General features: G+C 41.9%; 1 protein-coding gene across 1 annotated transcript; it reads left to right on the forward strand.

Moving 5' to 3' along the window:
• The first annotated feature begins 1800 nt into the window (after positions 1-1800).
• On the forward strand, positions 1801-26533 carry CLCC1 (chloride channel CLIC like 1). The gene is made up of 12 exons (XM_080915939.1): positions 1801-1914; positions 9765-9904; positions 10262-10363; positions 11762-11869; positions 15829-16050; positions 16444-16584; positions 19116-19209; positions 20839-20936; positions 21289-21435; positions 22819-23160; positions 24453-24732; positions 26231-26533. The coding sequence occupies exons 2-11, from the start codon at positions 9776-9778 to the stop codon at positions 24714-24716; spliced, it is 1647 nt and encodes a 548-aa protein (XP_080772065.1). The 5' UTR covers positions 1801-1914; positions 9765-9775; the 3' UTR covers positions 24717-24732; positions 26231-26533.
• The last annotated feature ends 225 nt before the right edge of the window (positions 26534-26758 follow it).

Below are 26758 nucleotides of genomic sequence, written 5' to 3' on the forward strand. Positions count from 1 at the left end.
CTTTAAAATACAGAGAAATCATTATAATTAATGCCTGCTGTTATGAAGAGTGGGGACACAGCTATTTAAGTTTAATTAGGGTTGCTTACATAAGCAAAGGCGCGGGGTCATTTACAGGAGCAGATATGGGCAACTTAATCAGTTGCTATCCCACTGAAGAAAGTACCTCCTCCCCTCAAGCAATCATTAACTGCCCATAGCTCCTCAGGGAAGGCTGGGACCTCATGAGCCCTCTACCATGATCACAATGTCAAGACAGATGCTGCCTTGAACAGCTCTTCACTACTAGGGAGTTCATGCCATGCCAGGTGGACAACATTCCACAACACACCTGCCTTTCTACCTTTCCTCTGGCTCTGATTCTACCATTTCCACCCCAACCCCGCCCTCCAACCTACAAAGTGATGTTCCTTGAGTCTTAGAAGGATCGAGTTAGCTGTTCTATTCTGGGCTGAGATTCCAGCCACTTGTTCTCAGCACTTTGAGCAGTTGTGGGTCTGTATCAACCACCACTCCTGCAACATGACGCTTCTTTGCGCAAACCTGAAAGCAGTACTAGTTTTTGGATATAAACATAAATATTTGGAAGGCTGTTTGATATGCACAACACATCTACTAAGCAAAACAACAGTAGCTTCCCCACTAGGGCATATAACCTCCCCACACACAGACTTGACCAGGTCTACTGGTCCAGGCATGAATCTCCTCCTTTGGAGTGGGCCTCAAATCAAGCAGGAAAGAGGATGACTATCCACTTAACAGTTTGCCATTACTGCAGACATGGGCACATCTTGCCTGGGAGTGCAGCCGGATAACACAAGGTCACAGCAGGGCAAGACCGTTGGTGACTTCTTCCATATGGCATCTTCTAGTGTTATGAAAGCTAACCAGCCCAGAAGAGGCATCCAATCCAGTTCCAGCTTAACTTATACACAGCCATGGTTTCTACAGCAGTAGGATTTTATCATCTACATCTGGAGGGCTACCTGCAACAGTAGCAATGAGGCTGGAGAGGTGGCTTAGCTGTTAAAAGAACTCGTTTGGCCTCCAGCACCTGAGTTTTGTGGATCATGATCACCTATAACTGCCTCCAAGGTACCTGATGAGATATCTCTGGCCTCTGCTGGCAACTGCATTTATATGCAGACACACATTTAGAATTAAAACTAAATTTTGGGGCTAGGGATGGCTCAGCGGTTTAGGTCACATGTTGCTTTTGCAGAGGACCTGGCTTCGAGTCCCAGCACCCACATGGTGATTCACAATTATCCATGACTTCCTATCTTAGAGGGACCGACCCCCTCTTCTGGCCTCTGTGAGTACTAGGCACGCACGTGGAATACATAGTACACGAGGCAAAGCACTCATACATATTAAATACATAAATCTAAAAATAAACCTTAAAAAGTTGTAAACAACGTCTGTGTAACCAAGAATACCTAATTAAATACCAATAGTATCTCATTGCCAGTTAACTTTTGTATTTATTTTCTTTTATTGCAAATGCTATACAGTTAGAACATATAAAAACAAGCTTATAGTAAGAAAATATACTATGTATAGCATATATAAAAGCTGTGTACATATGCATATATGTGTGTGTATATATAGACATATACATACACATATACATATAAACATACTTGGGTTTTGTGTATGTAGTCTCCTTTAGTCACACTCTGAACTGAACTGGTGGTTGGGCAATTGAAAAGCCCTTACTGCAGAGCAGAGGAGCGAGGCCTGCTCCGCCCCCACGGCGCAGCCAATCAGCGGCGCGCGCGGGAAGGCCGCATAGCTGCGGGTCGAGCGAGTCGATGAGTCGGCTCCGCACTCCTGCGCGAGCCCTCGGTGTCTGAGTTGGGCTGCTCGGCGTCTTCCGCGTGCGGTCTGGGCCGGGTCGCTCTGGAAGAGCAGGTAGGACCCCCGACGAGAGTGGGCGCTCTTCGGTGGGTCCGGGCGGCCCGTGGGGCTGCGTGGGAGGCGGCGCGGGAGGCGTAGGGGCCTGGGCCCATGGCGATCGCCTGTTCTATCCTACGCCGGCACATAGCGCCCGCCAGTCATTCCCCTGCCTCATCTTCCGTTTCCCAGCAATACTGAGCGGCCAGCCTAGGGCAAGAGCAACCTTGCTTGTGTTTCTGAAACGTAGTCATAATCTGTAACAAATAATGACGGCCAAAATATTATACACACACAAACACATACACACATACACACATATACACACACGTATGCAATTTATGATTTGTTGTAGTAATGGTATGAAACTCCACATCCAATTTGAGTATATAAAGTTAGGAGATGCCGTAAGTTTGTGTGTTTATGGTTGGGTGCAAAAAACGTCAAGTTTTCTCCATGACACTGATTATAAAGTGCTCTTCTCAGCGTTTTCTGGGCACACATTGGAAATTAAAATTGTCAGGTGGGCAGTGGTGCTGCACACTTTAATCCCAGCACTCAGGAGGCAAAGGCACAGGGATCTCTGAGTTTGAGGCCAGCCTGGTCTACAGAGTGAGTTCCAGGACAGCCAGGGATACACAGAGAGCCCATGTCTCCAAAAAAATTAAAAACAAAACAAAAAGCCTCAAGCGTCAGGAAAGGACACGAGCACGCGTGAGTTAAATAACGACCCCCGCTTGTAAGATAACACAATTTGATTCCCCTTATCCCGGTTAGTCCGTCTGATTCCTTGAAATCAGTGACTTCCCTGAGAAGTCCCATTTTGCGGCTGTCAGTCAGCCTGCACTTCTTAAGAGCTACACCAAGGCCGCCCCTGTTAGAACCCCCTCTTCTTGTTTTCCCACATGTGATATGACCCAGCAGCGTTCCTCACTACCCTCGAACCCTTGAACCCCAGCCTCTAAGGAACCTCTCCAAGCTCAGAGGCCAGGGGCAAGTTACTCGTTTTTCTTTTTAAAGGGATTGAGACAGTGGTACTTTTTCCAAGACTTTTTGTAAGGATTAAAAGAGTGTATGTTTCTGTAACAAATGCTCTTTATTGTTGTATGAGAATGTGTTTTTTATATATTGTTGTGCGCACTGTATCACATATGTAGTAGTTGAGGCAATGAGAAAATGTTACAAACGTGTCCATTGACAAGTCATAGAGTAACACAGGTTTTTCCATAAACTAAGGCAACATAGGAAGTTTTAGTGATGATGTTTTTGTTTATCAAGCCAGTCTGTTTATGTAGCGCAGACTGGCCCTAGCTCAGAAACTTGTCTTTAAATTAAGCTCAAAGTAGGTCTAGATTGCAGCTTTGGAGGAAGTGTGGGATCAGTTCTAAGTTTTGTTGTTTTCAAAGAGTTCTAGTCTTAATGACTATGGGACTCTGATGGGGGAGGAGGGGGCTTGAATTTCCAGTTGATTCTGGTTTTGTTTTCTTTCATACCCTCCCCCTTTTTATTTCCCAGCTCATTCTGCTGTGGAATCTGACTCTGACCTTCCACCTTTTTTTTATTATTTTTAATTGGATGTTCTTTGTATTTACATTTCAAATGTTATCCCTTTTCCTCCCCTCTCCCATCCCCCCTTTTTAAAAAGAAATAGATTATTTTTTTAAAGTTTTATTTATTTATATGAGTACACTGTAGCTGTTTTCAGACATACCAGAAGAGGGCATCAGATCTCATTACAGATTGTGAGCCACCATGTGGTTGCTGGAAATTGAACTCAGGACCTCAGGAAGAACAGCCAGTGCTTCTAACTGCTGAGCCATCTCTCTCTCCAGTCCATTGAGTAGGCTATTTTTATCCACTTCAGACAGAGGTAAAATGACAGACCAGAGAAACAGTTCCAACTAAGTGTAGCTAAATGAACAATGGATTTATTGGGGCTACTTATGACTGGGGCAACTGTATCTATCTATAGACAAAAAGGGCTCACTGTACCATGGGTGAGGCACTTAGAGCAAGCTATGTCTCTGAAGAGTTTCTCTCCCCAGCAATTGTTCACCACTTTTATAGCTTTAGAGAGGGGCTTCATGGTTCCCTGGAAGAGAATGTTTTGATGGAGAGGAGGCAGCTTGAAGGGTGATTTATAAATGACCTGTATGTTCACACTGTCTTACTGTGATTTGTCTGTATCGTGTGTGTGTGTGTGTGTGTGTCACTAGGTAGCTTTCTGGCTCTCTTGGAATTAAGTCTGTAAACCAGACTAGCCTCACAGTCACAGAAATCTCCTGATTTTTGCCTTTTGAGTGCTGGGATCAAAGGCTCAGTAGTAGATACTTATATAAAGTCGCTTCTCGTCATTCTTGAACACAGGTGAGATTATTAAATTCTCACAGTGGGATCATCACTGCCAAGCTCTGCGTCTCCTACCCACCATACTCATCCTTGGCTCACAGGTACTGAAGAATGCACTTTGTTCTTCTGTATCATGAACTATAAGGTCCCCTGTACTTCAGGTTTCACTAACCTTGCTATTCCTCTGTGAAATCTTCCTGGATTTTCATAATCAGAAAAGCGTTCTTCATTTCTGAACTACTAAAATCCTTTGGCTCCTTGCTAAGGCCTGAGTCATCTGCATTTGCTTCCCAACACTGAGCTTGATTTGCTAGCTACAAGGCCGGGTGCTCGGCTTTGGGGATATGGATGTGGGTGAGACACTCCCTTTCACAGAAGCGTTCACACAGCACTGACGTTTTCTACCTGGGCTGCACAGTGAAATCGCCCATGGAGCTTCATGAATCCGATTAGTTGGGCTTCAATTCTGGAGATGCTGACTGAAGTGGTCTGGAAAGTGGCCAGAGCTGTGGGTGTTTTAGAGCTCTTTAGATGGTCAGTACATAGCCACAACTGAGAGACCCTTTGATGGAGAGACAGACAAGTGTACAGCTCAGTTCTGCTTTGCTATGATAATAAAGTATCAGGGAAGCATAGGGAAGTGTTTAATTTAGATTAGGCCTACCTTTAATTTTATAAGCAAAATATAGGCTGTTTACTGTTTTCATCTTGTGGTTACTGTCCTGTAGACTTTGTGCTGGTGAAAATATTCTGTTTTCAGTGTTTAAAGATTATGTGGCAGTTAAAATATTCAGCTTTTCACGTTAGCTATATTCAAGTACTCAATATCCTCCATGTGGCCAGTAGCTACTAAGTGGGACAGTAAGATACTTAAGCAGGATATTCTCTGAATGATTTGGAGTTCACTCACCTCACTTGAATCTTTAAAAAAAAATTTGTTATTTTTTTTTTTAATGTGGGTGTATGCATATGTGGGTACCCATAGAACTTAAATGAGAAGTTTGGATCCCTGAAGTTGAAGTTACAGGCACTTCCGAGCCACCCCATGTGGATGCTGAGAACTGGACTCCTCAGGACGAGTAGCAAGTGCTCTTACCCAGTGAGACATTTCTTTAGACACTTGTTTTAGCATTAATTTCATTTTTTAAAAAGATTTATTCATTTGATGCTTGTAAGTACACTGTAGCTTCAGTGTACACCAGAAAAGGGCCTCGAATCCTATTACAGATGGTCGTGAGCCACCATGTGGTTGCTGGGAATTGAACTCAGGATCTCTGGAAGAGCAGTTGGTGCTCTTAACCGCTGAGCCATCTCTTCAACCTTCATATTTTTTTAAAATGATTTGTTTCAAAAATTAGGGAAGGGTTGGCAAGATGGCTCAGCTGGTAAATGTTCTTGCTGGTTAACGGTAAATGAGCTTTCAGATCCCAGAGCCCACATGGTGAGGGAGAAAGCCAACTGCTGTAGGTTGTCCTGGGACCTCCACGTGTGTGCGGTGGCAAATATGTGTTCCAACTCTGGCCCATAAAAGTTTTTTTTTTTTTTTAATTGGTGAGGTAGGTCTGACTGAAATATCGGGGAAGGTGGCTCCGTTGGTAAAGTGCTTGCTGCTCAAGCGTAAGGATCCGAGTTTAGATATTCCAGAATTCACTTAAAAAGCCAGGCTCAATGGCACATGCCTATAATTCAAACACTGGGTCAGAGGGCTGGAGGCAAGAGGATTCCTGGAGCTCATTGCCTAGAGACTAAACTGATGTGCTCTGGTTCAGTGAGAGATCCCATCGAAAATAATGAAGTGGGAAGGCATTAAAGGATACCTGATAATGACCTCTGACCTTAACCTACAAACATGCATACACAATATGCACATGCAATACATTTAAAAAGAAATATTTGTTTTCTAGCAAATTGTATTGAGCTCTAGGACACATACTATATATATATATATATATATATATTCCATTTCATTGACTTAATTTTTTTTATTACTTTGTATGGGTGTCTGTGATGTGCATGTGGGCACTGAGGACAGCTTTGTTCAGGATTTGTTTCCTGTTGAAGTAACCTACGTCCCCCTCCCCTCCCCACATTGTATCTAATGGCTATGTAGGTGTGCTCCTGTATTTTCATACCCCCCCACATACACATTGTATCTAATGGTTATGTAGATGTGCTCCTGTATTTTCATCCCCCCCACATACACATTGTATCTAATGGTTATGTAGGTGTGCTCCTGTATTTTCATCCCCCCCACATACACATTGTATCTAATGGTTATGTAGGTGTGCTCCTGTATTTTCATCCCCCCCACATACACATTGTATCTAATGGTTATGTAGGTGTGCTCCTGTATTTTCATACCCCCCCCCACATACTCATTGTATCTAATGGCTATGTAGGTATGCTCCTGTATTTTCCTTTGCTAATTGCTCTGCTGGCAGAGCCATGTGCTGGCAGTACATTTGGTTTTGTCATTTCTATGGCCCAGTACCTGTCTTCTATATGTAAATGCTTATTTCTCGATGCCCAAAAGATGGTTCTCAGAAATTATCTTGTTAAAAGGCAAGCAGCCATGGTGGAGATCATATAGCCCTCAATGCCAAAGGTAAGGAAGAGAAATGAACCGGGCATTGTTCTGTTGCTGATTGGTTCAGTCTGGATGGATAAGGAATATGGCTTTTTGTAGAATAAAGAGCTGGGGCCTGGGGCAGACAGGGGAGGAAGAGAGAAGCCAGGTGGGGCAGAAGCATGAAGGAGAGCAGAGTAGGGACGTAAGGCAGGGAGAGCCACCTGGAGAGATGCAATGGCAGAGAGTCTCTTAGGAGGCTGGCTGAGAGACTGCCCCAGCAAACAGGCCAATAGCTTTATACTATACAGATGTCTCTACATCTTTATTAAAACCCAAGTGGGACTTCTGAAAGCCTCACAATAGTTCTCTCTTTCCATCTTTACATGGATTCTTGGAATTGGTCTCTAGTTCCTAGGCTTGCATAGCAAGGCTTTTTCCTGCTGAACCATCTTACCAGTTTGACTTTTTGGGCTGTATGATCAGGTAACACTCCATTTCATCAGATGGAATAAGTGTTCTCCATTCATTTGAAATTACAATTTCAGGAATTCGGGGCCTAGGGAAATAGCTCAGGGTAAAAGTGCTTGCTGGCAAGCCTGAAGACTTGAGTTTGGTCTCTAGTGTCCATGTAAAAAGCTGTGTGCAGTGACATACGTCTGTAACCCCTGCACTATAACAACAGAGACAACTAACTAGAAATCCAGGGGCCAGGTAGGCAGATGCCTCAAGGTGGAAGGCAAGGCCAGACTCCCAAAATAAGTTCAGAAGCTGAGTGCCACGAGGCACACCTGCAGTGTCAGCTAATCATGAGACCGAGGTAGGATAGTTTGAGCCCAGTAGTGTGAGGTTAGCCTGGGTAACATAGACCTCAGTGCCTTAAAAGAAAAACACGGTTTGTTGCATTTTAATATACTCACAGACCTGTCTAATTATCACAGTTTAGAGTGTTGTTCAGTACTTGTACCCTTCAGGGACAATTCCCTTATAAACCCAGCCTCCAGCACATGTGAACTGACTTTCTATCATTATACAAAGTTTCGTTTAGTATCATTGCAGAATGGTATCAGCACTTAATTGCTTTTATGCCTAAATATTCTTGAGTAAGGATAGCTATATGTAGTTAGAATTTTGGTTTCTTTAAAAATGTAGAAATGTCACGAGAATGTTTTTATTTTAACCCCAGGTGTGGGATATGGGGCTGCTTCACACTGTCCACAGCAGCAGACTATGATTTGCCTTGTGCTCTAGCAGGGGTGTGGTTTTGCCAGCTGCAGATAGTTTAATTGTGGGGACTCCTCAGAGGGTATATAAAAACCCTTAGAGGTGAGGGAGCTGCTGCTCCCCTGTTTCTGCTGGTTTCTGTTGTGGTTTGTCAAGTGGCTATGAGAGATAAAAAGGAGAAATTGGATATCCTGACAATGAAGATCAATGTTGCCTCACGGAACTTGGTGCTCCTAATCAGCAGGAAGTAGCCTAACACGCAACACCTCCGTCCTCTAACACTTTCTCTCTTACCTAGCTAGGGATGTGGGGTGGAAGGGGTGTGGGTGGAGAAGGGTGGTAGGAAAAAGAACACAGTAAAGCAGTCAAATCTATGCTTACAGCTATATACCATATTTTATTTGCCCATTTTATAGTTGATGGATTTGGGCTGTTTCTGTAGTTTGAACTGTGTGCCCATCATTCACACACAAGTTTTCATGTGGCTGTCTGTCCTTTCGGTATAGAAGAGATAGGAATCAAATGACAGAGACATAGTAACATGCCTATGTTTTATGAGACTACTTTGTGTGTGTGAATACATCACACACACACACACACACACACTTACTTAGATGTGAATACCATTTGTCTTAGCGTTTCCATTGCTGTGAAGAGACACCATTACCAAGCAACTTTTTTTTTTTTAAGATTTATTTATTTATTATATATAAGTACACTGTAGCTGTCTTCAGACACACCAGATGAGGGCATCAGATCCCATTACAGATGGTTGTGAGCCACCATGTGGTTTCTGGGAATTGAACTCAGGACCTCTGGAAGAGCAGTCAGTGCTCTTAATCTCTGAGCCATCTCTCCAGCCCGACCAAGCAACTATAAAGGAGTTTAATTTATAATTTTAATTTGGGGCTGGTTTACAATTTTAGAGGTTTAGTTTATTTAGTCATGGTGGGAAGCATGACAGCATCCAGGCAAACATAGTGCTGGAGGAGCTGAGAATTCTAAAGGCAGACAGGAGACTGTGTTCTGCAGCCAGCCAGAAGGACTTTTCCACACTGGGAGGAGCTTGAACATAGAACCCTCAGAGCCCAACCCCCCACACCTCCTAATAATGCCACTCCCCGTGGGCCAACATTGAAACACACGAGTCTATGGGGTCCAATTGTATTTTATTTTTCAAAAAGACTGTATCATGTATCCTAGGCTGGCCACAAAGCCAGTATGTAGCTAAGGCTGGCCATAAACTTCTGATCTTCTGTATCTACCTCTCCAGTGTGAGGATTATAAGTGGGCACCATAATGCCTGGTTTTGGAGGTGCTGGAATTGAACCCAGAGCTTTGTACTTGTTGGTGAAGTTCTCTTTTAACTGAGCTATACCTGGAACTATTTTACTGGGTTGTTTTGTTTGAATTTTATGTATATTCTTTTTATTTTTTTTTAAGATACACTTATTTACGTATACAGCATTCTGTGTGCATGTATGCCTGCAGACCAGAAGAGGGTATCAGATCCCATGTGGTTGCTGGGAATTGAACTCAGGACCTCTGGAAGAACAACTGGTGCTCTTAACCTCTGAGCCATCTCTCCAGCCCTTATGTACATTATTTTTGTCCTTTATTCAGAAAGTGTTAACTCTAGAAGGAAGTAGTTTTTAATACAATTTTATTACAATTATAATAACAAAAACAGTTATTTAAAAATAGTATTTCATTACTTTCTGTTTTTAAGCTGTATTCAGGATGCGGTGTTTGATGCTCCTTTGTGGATGTCTGCTGCTGATAACTGGTCATGCTCATGATGATGACTGGATTGACCCAACAGATATGCTTAACTACGATGCTGCCTCAGGAACTATGAGAAAAGCTCAGGTATTTGTTTTTTAAATGCACTGATAAACCCTTGTCTGTCATGATGAGAATAGTGTAGTTTTGCTGTTTCACACAGAGCTGTGAGAGTTATCAATGATTAGCTGTTATGCGAAGTGCTGTGTTCCTTTTCTTCCGTGCTGGGTCCTGAGGTGTTGGACAAGCACATATGTCTGGTTACTTCTGTTTGCATTTGGCTGTAAAGCCTAGCAGGGAGTAAGCCAGCTTATTCTTTGGTGGTTAAATGCAAGTGAAAAATTTAAGAAGCCAAGTCACAAAACGATAGGCTTTTAGCCTTTATTTACTGGAACCTGTTTTTATAACTAAAGCATAAAGAATAAGATCTCTGCTTTGATTTAGGTAAAATATGGCACATCAGAGAAAAAGGAAGTGAGCCCTGACTTGTCAGATGCGGAAGAATTGTCAGACTGTTTGCACAGACTGGATTCTTTAACTCACAAGGTTTGATTTTTTTTTTCCATTTACAAATTAGATATTATGTTAAGTTACTGTGCTGGCTAGTTTTATGTCACCATGAGATAAGCTGAAGTTATCTGAGAGGAGGGAACCTCAATTGAGAAATGTCTCCATAAGATCAGGCTACAGGCAAGCCTATAGGGCATTTTCTTAGTGACTGATGGGAGAGGGCCCAGCACACTGTAGATGTGCCACCCCTGAGTTGGTTCTCTCAGAAAGCAGGCTGAGAAAGCCAGTGAGCAGCACCCTCCATGGCCTCCATCAGATCCTGCCTCCAGATTCCTGCCCTGTGTGAGTTCCAGTCCTGACTTCCCTCAGTGATAAACAGTCATGGGGAACCAAATAAACCCTTTCTTCCCTAAGATGCTTTGGTCATGGTCTGTCATCACACCAGTGGAAACCCTGACCAAGACAGTTACTTGTTTACTTGTCTTTGCTAATTTTTGCATTTGTAATGTCTCTATGTACTATACAGTTGTATATTTTATTGGTATGATTTTTAGTTGCATCTTGTTTTTTCAAATAGTACTTTAGTATTTTTGTAATAACATAATTATGAGATTATAAACTGTTGGCACAAGGAATAGATTTTATCTTGATTGTTACCACCTGTCATACTGCTGAGCTGTTGATGACATAACAGAGGAGCAGATGAGTAAATTGGCTTATTAAAAGTTGTAATAATTCTTCCAAATGTGAAGGGTGGTTAAATATAAATATACACATACATGCATGCATACATACATAAATACATCCGTGTGTGATGGTTGTAGCGTGGAAAGGCTCTGGAATGGGGAAGGAGGTTATATCCTGTGGTCACTGAGAAGGTACAGCACGACATAGTAACAGTGGTTAAGACACTTTCTTGGGTGTAGATGATGGACAATGAACAGATAGAGTGGGCAAGTGCTATGTCTATCTTGGGAGGCAGGAGAGTGCTAAGTGAGGCCCATGTGTGTCCCAGTCAAGCTTTCTTTAGTCACACTTACCAGTAAATCCTAACCTTGTTGTCTTAGGGTTCCCATTGCTGTGAAGAGACACCGTGATCAAAGCAGCTTTTATAAAGGACAACATTTAATTGGGTTCAGAGATTCAGTCTATTATTATCATAGCAGGAATCATGGCAGCATCCAGGTAGGCATGGTGTGGGAGGAGCAGAGTCTACTTGTTCTGAAAGAAACCAGAAGACTATCTTCTAGGCAGCTAAGAGGGTCTCAGAGCCCACCCCCTGACACACTTCAACAAGGATACACCTACTCCACCAAGGCCACACCTCCCAGTAGTGCCACTCCTTTGTCAAACAAGAAGTAACAACCAATCTCAATCTAGAACTTGACCTTCTCAGTAGCCTTTGATGCTGTTGCCTTTCTTGTATGATTACAGATTGATGATTGTGAAAAGAAGAAAATGAAAGATTATGAAAGTCAAAGTAATCCTGTTTTTAGGCGATATCTAAATAAGATTTTAATTGAAGCTGGCAAGCTTGGACTTGTAAGTATCTGATGAGATGATGCTAACCATTGTAGTAGTTTATTTGTTTCACACAGTGTAAGAAGTCGTGTACATGATGATACACACCTGTTGTCCTCGTTAGTACTTAAGATGCTGAGGCAGGAGGACCTCCATTTCCTGTGGCCAGCCTGTGTCCCCACCAAAAGGGTGAGGTAATAGAACTCAGAAAGTACTGCTTCACACTTTCCCAAAAGGTTGTCTACACAGATATTAGGACCACCTGCATTATAGTGTTGCTTAGTGGAGGGTAAGCCATACAGAGCACTGTTGTGGTAAATATTAAAAAAGGAATCTGCTGCTAATGGTTCCACGCAGAGGTGGAGTTTTCACTTCGCAGGAGCTGCTCCAGTGGAGCCATGCGCCCAGGCTCTTTCTCTACCATGCACTCCACAAACCTCCCTCTCTCAGCTTTCTCCCTATCAGCTGAGAACTTGGCTCACATTCTCCACAGCCGAGTAAAATCATGACTCAATAATCAACAGTTTATCAATCAGATTTATATGTTAAATTCTTAGTCCACAATCCATCCAAACAATAAGCTTACAACCACTTGACAAAGATATAAACCACCCACCTAGATACGATAAATTGACCCATAGAAATCCATCTCTAGAAAGTACACATATCTACCCATGGTTACTCAGAGCCACTTGGACAGAGATGGGTCATCCTCGGCTTCCATGTTGATTCTCCCACTTTTCTCTTGCCTTACAAAAATGCCCCACTCTCTCCTGTCCAATCATGCATTGCCTTGACATCAACCTACCTGAGCACTCTGGATTTTCCTAAGGATTTGCTCAATCAACTCCATTGTTGTACCACTGATGGAACTGGGGTGGTGGTAAATAATGACCTTTCTTGTTGTTTTCCCGGTCCCATACTTTCATAGCCATGAAATGTAAAATTATCATTTGAGGATGGGAACAATGTTTTAGTTTTTTTATTGTGGTAGGTTCTACTCTGTGTGATTGTGTGTCTCCCTTGTGTGTTACTTATAATGAGGAGTACTTTATATTATTTTGTAGTGATGCAGAGCAAACTCAGGGCTTTACACATGCTAAACAATAGTGTTACCATTGTGCACTAACCCATTTTTAAGAGTCATTGTTTCAGTTTAGGGAATTAAGACATGATAAAAACATAATTTTGCATCATACTTTTAAAGCTCATTTTTACATTTAGTCAGAAGGCTGAGAAGCGGTATCTAATGCTCATTTGTAAGTGTAGAAGGTTTTTTCCTTATTGTTTATGCCACCAGAATTGGTCTAGGGTTGGAGGCAGACTTTTTGATCTGGCCATGTGTTCCAGCCACCAGAAATATGTCACAAGTTTACATTTTTGCTTTTGAGACAATGTTCTTTGTAGCCAAGAAAAGTATGCTATTTGCATGCCTTCTTCTTGCCAGGGACATACTAATCTCTGTCATTCCAGTTGTAGTATATGGGCTTGCCAAAGCAAGCACAGGAAATGTCCTAGTTGCAGTATTAGGCAGTTTTTTTCTCACAATTGAAAAATAATCAAGAAGAAAACAGCTGGAGATGTAGCTTAGTTGGTAGTGTTTGTCTTGCTTGTATGTAGTCTTAGTGCTCTGTAAATCAGGTATAGGTGTGCATGCCTGTGATTCCAGCATTCAGTGAGAGATAGGAGGATCAGAATTCCAAAGTCATCTTTAGCTACACGGCAAGTTCAAGGGCAGTCTAGGATATATGAGACCTTGTTTCAAGAACAGAAAACAAATAAAAATCAAAATAAATAAAACAAAAACAACAACCAAAAAAGAAAGAAAGAAATTGTTTTGGCTCATGGTTTTAGACATTGTAGTCTAAGATGATCTGGCCTCTAGTAGGTATAGCAGATGTTCATGGCATGTGGTGGACACACTGGCCCCATAGTTCCCTTCAAGGACATCCCCCTAAGTGTGCTGACTTCCTGAAAGTTCAACCAATCCTACAGTGCTACCATGGGCACCAAGCTCTTAGCACATGGACCTTTGGGGTGTGCTGCACATGCCTATAATCCTTGTGCTCAGGAGCATGAAGAAGCAGGAGGATCCCTGGTTTGAGGCCTTTTTGGGCTATGTACTGGCTGGTTTTGTTTGTGTCAACTTGATACAAGCTGGAGTTATCACAGAGAAAGGAGCCTCCCTTGAGGAAATGCCTCCATGAGATCCAGCTGTAAGGCATTTTCTCAACTAGTGATCAAGGCGGGAGGGCCCAGCCCACTGTGGGTGGTGCCCTCCCTGGGCTGTTAGACCTGGGTTCTATTATAAAGCAGGCTGAGCAAACCAGTAAGTAGCATCCCTCCATAGTTTCTGCATCAGCTCATGCCTCCAAGTTCCTGCTCTGTGTGAGTTCCAGTCCTGACTTCCTCTGGTGATGAACAGTGTGGAAGTGTAAGCTGAATAAACCCTTTCCTCCCCAACTTGGTTCTTGGTCATGATGTTTTGTGCAGCAGTAGAAACTCTGACTAAGACAGGTTTCATAACAAGACTGTCTCAAAAAAAAAAAAAAAAATCAAATCAAATCCAAATTGTGTATCAACTGGTCAGTGAATGCCAGTTGTTTACAATGATTTCTTTGAGTGAGCTTGCACTAATAAAGAGGTAAATGTTGTATATTTCAAGGAGACTATTTTTGTGGTTTTAGTAATTTAAGACATGTTTTTTATTTGACCCACTGTAAATTTAGGCTATCTGAGAATTGTGTGAGAAATGGAAACTCATAGATTTAATTAATTATAAAGATTCGGTCTGTCCTTATTCTTTGCAGGTTCCTTATAACCTGTTCATTAAAGTTTGTCCCATCAAGATCAAATGTGGTGATACTTTAAGTCACTCATTTTTTATAGTTTTTCTTTTTTCTTTGTTTTTGGTTGTTTATGCACGCACATGTACATGCATGTATGTTCACACATGGGGAGTCCAGAGGTCAGTTTGGAGTGTGTTCCTCCATCTCTTGGAGACTAGCTGAAAAAGCAAGCCCCGGGGATCCTCCTGTCCCTGTGTTCTTGGTAAGATGGTGGGTTTGCACCGCCATAACTGACTTTAATGTGGTGCTGGAGATCTAAACTCAGGACCTTATCCTTGAAGAACAGGCACCTTCCCAGCAGAGCATCTCCCCGAGATGTTCTACGGTCGTTATTGCACATGTGCAAGTTTGTGGAACAAGACAACGCAACTGCTGCCTTGTCTCAGCTCTGATACCAAAGCCATTGTCTTTATTCCTGCAGTTTACTCTGGCTGTTTAGTGCTACAGTTGCCACACGTCAGGGGAGGGAGGGATGCCACTATTCAAAATAATTTTGTCATTTGGAATGTCTCAATTGTGAAGGCCACCTCCTGTCCCTACAGGAAAAAAGCCCATGACACACCCTACAGGAAAAAACAAACCCCATGCTTATATAAACACACACACAAACACACACACACACACATACACACACACTCACGCATGATTATAGGGCGGTTGGCAGTGTGCCCCATGGTAATGAATCACTCATATTTATGACTTAAGTGTCAACAGAAACAGATATATTGACCACTTGACAAGTGTCACAGCCCTTTGAGTGGCTTTGTAGAACCTGTGTACTTCACACAGTGAGGCCAACCGTGCCTCCGAGAACTGTCTGCCACCTTTTTAATGCTTTTGACAGGTATTTGGATTTTACGCTAGTCTTTGAGCATAAAAGTACAGACTTTTTCTGTGGTGTTGGCACCTAGAACTATTTACACCAGGTTGGAGTGAGTTTCAGGGTGTTTCTGATCTTTTGAGATAAGGTCAATGCTAACCTCGAACTTAAGGTCTTTATATCCTCCTGAGAGCTGGAATGCAGATGTGTCCCGCCATATCGGGCCCAAACTGGTTTTAAACTCAGTGTTTCATTGAATAATGTAATAATGCAATTCTGTTTCTGTTGCTGTCTTTTGGTAACTGGGGTAGCCTGATGAGAACAAAGCAGACATGCACTATGATGCTGAGATCCTCCTTACAAGACAGACACTGTTGGAGATAGAGAAGTTTCTCAATGGAGAGCCGTGGAAGTCAGGAGCCTTGGATGACGCACTAAGCGATATTTTAATCAACTTTAAGTATCATGACTCAGAAGCATGGAAGTGGCAATTTGAAGATTTTTTTGGAGTAGATCCATATAATGTGTTCATGGTAAGATGACATAAGGGTGACAGAAAGCTTCCAAATTAATTAACATAATTAAGACCCTGTACTTAGTTCCTTCCTATAGGAATGATATAGCAGTGAAATTATATAAGTAATTTTCTTTGAATCTAGTTCTTTTAAGGCTGTTTAAATGCTATATTCATTTATTTTGTGCGCACACTGTGTGTGTGGGTATTGTATGTGCGGAGATCAGAGGACAACTTACTGGAGTTGGTTTTCCTCCAACGTATGTCCTGGGACTGAACTCTGATCATTAACCTCCTGAGCTGTCATATTCCTGGCCATGTCTAGCCTTTTTTGTTCTTAAACTGATCTTTGGTGAGTTTTGGTGGGGAAGACCACTTAGCAATGACTCTGATTCCCAGCTCTGTTTATAAGGTACTCTTGTGTCTGCTCTGCATTGTGATGTTGGTGGCTACGGAACTATGGACCTATGTTTGCTGGTACACGCAGCTGAAACGCGTTTTTATCATCAGCTTTCTCTTCAGTCTAGTATGGAATTGGATTTATCTTTATAAGGTACTAAATATGTTTTTTTTAATTAAATATAAGCTCATAGTAAGTGGAGACTATTATCCACTCTGAGGACAGTTGTTGGGTTCTCGGCAGTGGAAGTAAAGCGGTAACTGTCAGTGAGGGGTTTAGAGACCTTCGTTAAAAGACACAGCTCTACTTTTATCACTGACTTACTGTTGCCCAGCACCCAGCAAAGTGGACACACTTTAGAAACTCATAATTTGGGAAATGAGCTTTTATTCTCTATTTAGAAGTGATAACATAGTCATGATTAAAAATGCTATCCCTAAAAGTTAGGCTTTTTGAATATAAAAGGTATATTCACCATAGAGAAATTAGAAAACAAAGATACAAGTAAACTCACTTTCACATTTTTAATGATCATATTACTGATGAAAAATTACTGTTGGATTTCTATTTGTTTTTATTTTTTGCAAGAGAGTCTCCCTCTGTAGATCAGGTTAGCCTGGAACTCAGATCTCTGCCAGCCTCCTGGGTGCTAGGATTAAAGGTGCAAGTCACCACATCTAGCCTGTTGACTTTTGAGGGTGTTTCTTTTTCTCCAGATTTTTTTCTTACATTTTAATTATCTTTCAAAAATAAGAATAAGATTGTAGGATACTGTTTGTAGCAGAATAGTCTAATCACGAAAGGGAAAATTTAATTTCAGCCTTCCTGACAAGGGTGAGCCAGGATTGTCAGTGATTTCTATGATGATGTTGGTTACACTTCCATTCCCCTTTGCTCTGGTTTCTGTGGCCCTGAAACAAATCACTTGCACATTAAACACGTAGGTTCTTGGAAGAAAACTTGCTTGGGGGAATGTTAATTACTCACCTGTGGGAACCTCCTCCTCACAGATAGACGTCATGTAGCATTTGCACATAAGCTATGTGTATTCTCTCAAGACTTCACAATACCTGTGGGTCACAAGCTACCTAGTACAGTGTAAGTAGCTATATGTGTTTAATACTCCTGCAGGCCTATTTGATAGCAGTCATTTATACTAAACCCACCCAGAGCAAAGTACCATTTATCATGAACTATAAAAGAACCTGAATTGTTGTCAATATTTTCAGTCATGACATGCACCATATATGAATTCCTTCTCAAAAATAGTCTTGCTGGGTGGAAGTGGTATATGGCTCTAATACCAGCTCTTCGGTGGCAAAGGCAACCAGATCTCTGAGTTCTAGGCCAGCCTGCTCTACAGAGTGAGTTCCAGAGCAGCCAGGGCTACACTTTAACCTTGTCTTGAACCATCCTTCCCCCTCCACTTGCAGTAAATAAAAAAATGCTGTAACCTTTTATCCTGCACTAGTGCTGGCACCATTAGGGCCACATGGCACTGCGGGGTATCTTTGTCTCAGCAGCTTCACGCTGCTCCCAAGTACTCTCAGACCTAGTGGTCTACTGGTCTGCTGGCTGCCCTCTTCCAGCTCTCTCTGTGTCAGCCTGGAACTTTGCTCTCATTCCTCACAGCCCTGTAAAATCATGACTCAATAGTCAATAATTTATCAATCATATTTATATGTTAAATTCTCAACTCACAATTCATCCACACAATAAACTTGAAACCAGTTGACACAGATATAAATCACCCACATAGATACGACATAGATTGACCCATAGAAACCCTTAGAAATAATCAGATCTGCCTATCGTCAATTAAGACCACCTGGATCTAGAACCTCCTCCTCTGGTTCCATTTTGATTCTCTCACTTCTCCTCCTCTCCTTTTTCTAGCCTTTTACCCCACCTACCCTTCCTTCTCATCCAGTGATAGGCTGGACCCACCTAGCTGCATAATGACATCATCCCACACCCCGCCAAAGTTACAAAAAATTAGTTTTCCTGCATCATAATTACATACAAAGATGGTATGAAGCATTGTAGTTAGCTTTAGCCCTTTTGTTGCATTAAGACTGCTGCTGTAGCTGGTTCTAGTCCACATCTGAAATCGCAGTGCTTCAGTGGGGGATGCAGGGACAGGAATTCAAGGTTATCTTTAGTACCATAGGAAGCCAACCTGGGCTGTACAAGACCTTATCTCAAAAAAAAGGAAAAGTGTGTTTTCATGAGCTGAAAATCACAGTCTTTACATTTGTTTTTCTTAATCCCAGCACTCAGGAGGCAGAGGCAGGTGGATCTCTTAAGTTTGAGGCCAACCTGGCGTACAGAATGAATTCCTGGACAGCCAAAGTTATGTAGAGAAATCCTGTCTCTTTTTTTTTTTTTTTTTTTTTTGAGAAATCCTGTCTTGAAAAAAAATTTTTTTTAGACCTAAACCTGGTAATAGCAGCACAAGTCTTTAACCCAGCATTTGTGAGGCAGGGTGTCTGAGTTTGAGGACATCCTGGTCCACATAGCAGTTTCAGACCAGCCAGCGAGACCCTGTCGGAAAAATCTTACGAAAAAGGAATTAAAGTCTTGTTTGGCTAAATGGTCTGGACAATGATAAAATAGGTTTTGTTGGCTTTGCATCCCTGGCCCTCAGCTGCCGGCTTCTCTTGTGCTTCCTTTGTGCCCACCAGGTAGCTTTTGCCCAGCATCAGGCGAACATTGCCAAGATGGAGCCATTAAACAACGCGTGTGTTGAGAAGATGGACTGGACTGGAAGTCTCTGGGGTAAGGTGAAAAGCACCAGCAAAATGACCAGTCATAACACACGAAATGCCACAGGAAGCTGTGACTGAACCTTTAAGATGAGACCGTGTACAGGTCACCTGCGGTGGGTGGAGGAGGAACTGCAGTAATCCAGCTGCTCCAGGGGCTTGCAGGCTCCAGCCAAGCTTCAGCAAGTTAGCGAGACCGGTTCAAACCATGTGAGTGGTGTGGCGTCTTCAGTCGGCCTTGTTTGACTGAAGGGTCCTAGGCTCCCCGTTCAGCACCTATAGCATTATCTAGGTCTTCAGCAGAAATTTACTAAAACTGAATGTATAATAAAATAATATGTTTTAGCTTTAATCTCCTTATATATAAAGTATTACTTTATAGCTTTCTTACAGTTTTTTTTTTTTTTAACTAAGCGAAAAGTTGTTTTCTATCCTTTCAGATTTTGTAAAAATTCTTACTAATACTAACCACTAACTGTTGAAATCTAGACTGGAACAGTTTAATATTCAAAGACACTTTATAAACACCAGTCTGTAATGACGGACACAGAGCAGATTCTCAGTAGAGACTACAAGTAGGTCCCAGAATTAACTTTGTTTTTCTTAGATCTTAAAAAAATGTGTTTGAGTGTTTTGTTTGCATGTATGTTTGTGTACCACACGTGTGCCTAGTGCCCTAGGAGGTCAGAAAGAGGCATCGATCCCCTGAAAATGGAGTTAATGGTTGAGAGCCCAGTGTGGTTGCTGGAACTGAACCTGGGCACTCTGTAAGAGCGAGTACTGCTAAGCACTGAGCCGTCTCCCTATCGGTTGTCCCTTTTGGAAGCTGTAAGATTAACCCAGTTCAGCTTGGGGTCTTGGTTTCAGGGGACAACATGCTTCCCCTGGTGCAGGCCAGATTTCAAACATGCATGAAGCTGCTCTAGGAAAATTAAGAGAATATTCTATTTTAAAATTTTTGTTAGGGAAGGAGAGGAGGGAGGCGGTGTTTTGGTTGGGATATAAAGTAAATAAATAAATGAATGAAAATGTGTTAGAACTCACTTTCTTTTTTTCTTTTCTTTTTTTTTTTTTTTTTTTTGTACAGAATAGAGTTTATTCAGGTCATGGGAAAGTTAAGAGGGTGGTAGAGGCAGAGAGAGAGAGAGGGAAGTAGAGGAGTAGAGGCCGGCCATGAGCATGTGGGAGAGAGGGGGGAAGGGAAAAGCAAGAGGGGTTGGGAGAGCAAGGCTGCAAGAGCTAGAACTCACTTTTTAAAGTGGATTTTGCTGAGATAATTAGAGATCTTTAGTCTTCTTCCCTCTTATAACATTTTACACAGCATTAAGCCAGGATAGAAGCAGACAGTCTTACTCCCACTTCTCAGTCTCACTTATGTTTGTGTGTATAAACACTGATTATTTACCCTTTGAAAGTCTATAAAGCAAACATTTATTTTGTCATGTCCATAAGATTCGCTGAATTGGAATGGATTTTGAAAATATGATTTTGGACTTAAAATAATTAACATTATAGAGAGTATTTAAAATACAAAACAACTCAAAATGTACTAGTGGGTGGGCGCAGAGTCAAAACAAATCTTACTTGTGAAAGAAATGCATCTACGTTTTTCCTTGATCGTTTTGTCTGTTTCTCTATATAGAATGGTTTAGAAGTTCATGGACCTATAAGGATGACCCGTGCCAAAAGTACTATGAGCTCTTAGTAGTCAACCCTGTTTGGCTTGTTCCACCAACAAAGGTATAGAATATATAATAATTTTATAATAATTACTGTGTGTCACAAATTCTTTGCCTTTGTAAAGGATAAGGCTAATAATAAATGGAAAAAAAACAATAGATCCATTAAACGTTGGCTTTCAAATTTAGGTTAAATCCTGTTGTGCACCTGTAATCATAGAGACGTGGGAAGATGGCTTTCAAGGCCTGGCTGGGTTATAGTGTGAGCTCTATGAGAGACTCGCTCTCAGAACATACATACACATACACAAAAACATGTATGCTAATTGGTGTGATTTGAGCCTCAGTGCTCAGTGAAGTTTTGCGTGTAAATGTCCGTCTTGAAGTTAAATTGCTCTGATCTTTGGTTTTAGGCTCTGGCAGTTACGTTCACTAACTTTGTAACAGAACCATTAAAGTACCTTGGAAAAGGGACTGGTGAATTCTTGAACGCTCTCATGAAGGAGATCCCAGTGTTACTTCACATTCCGGTGCTTGTGATTATCGCATTGGCTGTCCTGGTTAGTACGTTAGCATTGCTGGTAGTGGTACTTTTTATAAAAAAGAAGGCAACTCTCAAATCATTAGATTTGGGGTAATAATACTGTGCTCACAGGTATAGGTGATTTTTAATGAGTTGAGACTTCATATATTCTTCTTGTTTGTATGCATTGTAACAATGGTTTAGAATAATTTCTTTTTCAGTGTATCGTGAACACACAGGAAATTGGTTGACTGTTTCCTGTGTGAAGAAATGGGGCTTTTGTTCTAGTGTGAGCTTTGCAGAGCAGAACAGAACAGGGTGTGGGAGTGGGTATGCATACTGAGAGGGTGTGGGAGTGGGTGTGCATACTGAGGGTGTGGGAGTGGGTGTGCAAGAGAGGATACTTACTACAGATATTGCTCTTAGTTCCCCTGTGGTTGTGTTTGTACTGCAGGTAAATCAAATGCCTGGAGCACTTCAGGGCTCTTGTTGCCAGAGTGAAATCTCATGTCAATGTCTCTGTCTCAGAACAACTCTCGCACACGCATGCATTTTGTCACATGTAATCTCCCAGTTCAGCGTCTTGTTTGTAGCCATGACCTTCAAAACACATGCAGTTAGAATCAAAAGTGAAGACTCCCAGGAACTGGAGGGATGGCTGTTCCTGAGGTCCCGAATTCACTCTCCAGCAACCACATGGTGGCTCACAACCATCTGTAATGGGATCTGATGCCCTCTTCTGTGTGTCTGATGACAGCTACAGCGGACTCATATATACATAAAATAAATCTTTAAACGAGAACTGCGGTTACAGTGTGATGGGCACTGACAGAATTGTTCCCTTTTCACTTTTGTCGTGGTGTCTGATTGATTATGAGATGCAATTAATAATTTTCATCATTTGCCCATAAATGAGTATGAACAGAAACATGAGCATTGACCAGGCTTTTAAATTTAAATTTCCAGAACTTTGTAATTTAAATTTTTACGTCTCAATGACTGTTACATATTCAAAGTATGCCAAGCTGATTGAAATATTTAATATTAGTTATTTGGTACATTTTATTGGCTACTTTGGCTTCTACTAGTCTAAAGTTTTTAATTAAAGAGTGAAATTAACTGTATATATAAATACTGTTAGACATTTTTCTTTCTTTTTTTTTTTTTTTAAAGTTTATTTATGTGAGTACACTGTAGCTGTCTTCAGACACACCAGAGAGGGCATCAGATCCCACTACACATGGTTGTGAGCCACCATGTGGTTACTAGGAATTGAACTCAGGACCTCTGGAAGAACAGTCAGTGCTCTTAACCACTGAGCCATCTCTCCAACTCCCTAAAGCCTGAATCACATAGTTACTACTTTACTATCTGTCAGTTACTGAGTCTTCAGAGCCTATTTGTATTTATTTCTTCACAGAGCTTCTGCTATGGTGCTGGAAAGTCAGTTCCTATGCTGAGAAACTTCAGTGGTCCTGAAAGAGAACCTCCCCGAGCACTTGAGCCAGACGGCAGAAGACGACAGAAGGAACTTGACTATAGATTCCATGGTGGCGCAGGTGATGCAGATTTCTCCTACAGAGGCCCAGCTGGTTCCATTGAGCAAGGCCCTTATGACAAAATGCATGCGTGTGAAAGAACTGTTCTGAGACAGAGACACGTTGACGTGAGGTTTCACTCTGGCAACAAGAGCCCTGAAGTGCTCCGGGCATTTGATTTACCTGACACAGAGGCACCAGAACATCCAGAAGTGGTCCCCAGCGTAAGTCAGCAACTCTCGATTCACTGTAGGCCCAAGTGCTCTTACTCTACCCTGTCAGTGATGTCACCAGTGACACTAGTCATCCTTTCTTCTCATGTCACCAGTCCAGCTTCCTCAGAAAATGGGATTTACTTTGTATGTCAAATACCATTCGACTGTATTCTTTGTAACAGGTGGTATTTGGGAACTCACAGGAAGCCAAATGTGTGACTGAAATTTCTGCTTCTGACAAGATCAGAGGCCTCACTGAGGGCCTAAGAGTGCGAGGGGACTAGCTGTAGAGCTCTGGTGGCCCAGCCTGGATGGAAGAGAGGGGTTAGGAGCTCTGTAGAGTCTATGGTTCAGAAGAACGAAATAGCTCAGGGCTGGACTGGGATGTTCACTGCAAGACGAGAGGTTCATTACTGGTATCGAGTATTAGCAGTCCTAGGCATTGAACTGGGTCTCACACATACTAGGCCACTGAACTACATTTTGTAGCACTGCTATTGTTTTAAAGGAACATTTTCATTTCTGCCTTTAAAAGGAATTATTTGCAGTGTTTGAGAAAACTAGAAATGACAAATGCAGCTGTGGATATTAGTGTGTAGAGAGCCTGAGGTGTGTGTAGACAGCCTGAGGTGGTTCTTCCAGCTCTTACAGCTGTTCACCACCTGTCACGCACTGCAAACGCCACCTACACAGTGGTCCGGGCCTCCCTGCTTCACCACGTCCATGTCCCATGCCCACTGTCTTACTGACCATCTGCTGTCTGCGTGTTTGTTCTGCCTTCGGGACTGGGTGTCGCTCACTCGCTCGCACGCACGCACGCACGGTCTTCAGCCTTTACATCATCTTAAACTGCAGTTTGAACATACTCCGTCTACCACTTACCACATCTTCCCTATGTAGCCTGTACTTCAGATGTAATACTCGTGTCCTGTCTGATTCATTTCCCAGCTAAATGTAGGTTCCTATGGGAACAGGTTTTGTGTTTTGCTCCTTTTATATTCCTAGCCCTAGAACTTAAAACAGGGTCACTAAGCGTTTGTGAAAGAATTATTCTTACCAGGCAGGAAGACACATTAGTGGTAGCCAATCTTCTTGATCTTTCCTAAGCATGGTCAGCAGACCATCTACACGCCTCATTGTCTCCATTCCTTCACGTAGTTTTGTGATGCTCAGTGCTTTAACTATGCAACTCAAGAACCAGCTTTTTAAGATGTTTGGAGCAAGTTATGATAGATTTGGATAAGAACTGGCAATGAAACTTTATATTTTACTAATGGTTAATATAATTCTGTATTTTAAAGCATAAATCATCCATTGTGAATACAAACCTCAAAGAGACTGGTGAACTCCCGGGGGAGATCACTCCGACAGAATACAGCCTCTCTGCCAAGGAGGTCTCTGGCCAAGTTCCTGGCACTGCTGAAAGCTCACCCATAGTGAAGGCCCAGCCGAAGACAGAGCTGAAGGCAGGCTCTGAGTGCAGCCCACAAGGGGGCCGTCTACACAGCACAGAAGCTGCAGCGGCAGCATGCGGGACTGATCCTGTCAGCAGCCCCTGTGGCTAAGGAACAAGGCACAGAAGTCTGTATTGACTCTTCATCCTTCCTTACAAATATGATGAAATTTACTAGAAAGTTGCCAACTTTAAATAATAGTTTTACAGACCATCAGAATCTCTTAGCTGTTAGGATGTATATTGTATTTTAGAACAGGGTTTGGTAAAATTTACATTTTTAAGTTAGTGCTGTAGCAGACAACTGAGGTGATATTAACAGGCATTTAACTCATGTTAAATGCTGCTTTGGCTATATTGTTACATGCAGCTAGCAAAGCAACAGGACCCAATTGGTCAGTGTGTGCTTGCTGATGGAAGGCCCTCTGAAACCTAGTTTACTAACAGGGCATTTAATCAGTGTCGGCTGCTGCCACACAGTACCCATCACCTGTCGCTCATCTGTTTCTAGGTAGCCACCTGCAGAATATCATGGCTACCAGGCCTGTTTCCTCGTCATACATTTTCCATTAGGTCTCACTAAGACGAGCCTGAGGATAACATGGTTCTATCCATACTTTGTCAGTGACTGAGAATGGCTTTATTCTCTACCACGTAATGCCAGATTTATAAAGACCCCTTTTCATGCTTAGAATTTAGCAGTTGCTTTGATGCTGTTCAGTTTACTATATTGTCTTGGCTAAATGTAATTCTGGTTTTCAGAAAGCTGTAGATAGAGAACAAGATGTATTAACATTTTTAAGTCAACATTGTGTGTGTGTGTGTGTGTGTGATTTTAAGGGGCATGCTCCATTTTATACCTCTAAAAAGGCAATTTCTATATTTTGTACAAGTCCTAGTCAGCACTGTTTCTGTGCACGAAGATGTTCTTTGTTGTTGTAACCATATCCACACTGCACTGTATTCAGCTGCTTTCCAAAGTGATACCACTCAAGAATTATATCTTGAGTCAGGCAGGCTGTTTCAACAGGACATTCTGAACAGTTAGTTGACTTTTGATTTCCTTATACAAACGTATGATGCTCCTTTTTTTCTACCTCGATCTTGATATCTGAAAAACTAATTTTATATGTCAATATAACTTTGTTTATCATTGTAAATGCCTTTTAAAAAAGATTAGATCATATTAAAGGCAGGTTTATTGGAAATTGAGGACAAAGGAGTTGCCTTTGGGAAAGGTGAGGGGCAGAGAAAGAAAGAAGGGGAATGAACATAGAAGAAGAGTAAATGCCTTTAGTATTTCATCAGGAAAGTAAAAAATTTCCCCCAAACAAAAGGCTTTTGCATTAAGACAGTATTGTAGCAGACACATAACGAATGGGTGAGAGAATTTATCCAGTTTATTCAGACTCTGAACATCTGTGTCTAAAGCAGTTATCTCTGTGGACTGGACCCACTCATGACTGGGAAATGGGAAAAGCTCGGGTATAATTCTGGAGAGAAATGAACGCCTCCTTCAACACATGTGAAGAGAGGACAGGAAGTACTGCCGGCACTTCTGACTCTTTGAATCCAAGTGAACCCCTTTAAAAACATTTACAATTGCATCTCTGTATTTCATTACAGATGCCCATTGGGGATGGGATCTCCTCTGATGGCTAACAAACAGACGCTGCTCTTGAGTGACTGCAGCAATCCAGGGAGACGCGATTAAGACAAGCTGAAGCTATCACGGCCAGTTTACTGCAGAAGAGAGGCAGCTTGTCTCAAGTGACTATCGAGAATTTGTCTTTGAGGTTACAGCATATTGTAACTGACTTTTAAGAAAAGAACTGGGTAGGTAGTTGTTAAAAGCACTTTTTAAAAATGGAATAAATGTTGAATGCTTACATGGTCTTCACCACTGTAAACACAAAATAAACACTTATTTTTACATTATTTTGGTCTAGCGTGCAGTCTTTGCTTTCTTAATGAATTTTCTTCTAAGTGTTTGCATCAAATACAGGCCAGAAGATCCCTGTCTTGTAAACTCATTAGATAAAGGCTGACAGTCTAACAGTAATTAAGCCTTGCGTACTAACACCCTGTGAATTTTCACATGTTTTCTGCTTATGTAGTTTTCCTAACAGTAAGTCTCCTAAAAAGTAGGTCTTA

Source organism: Micromys minutus (genome assembly GCF_963924665.1).
Source record: "Micromys minutus genome assembly, chromosome: 4".
Lineage (NCBI taxonomy): Eukaryota > Metazoa > Chordata > Mammalia > Rodentia > Muridae > Micromys > Micromys minutus.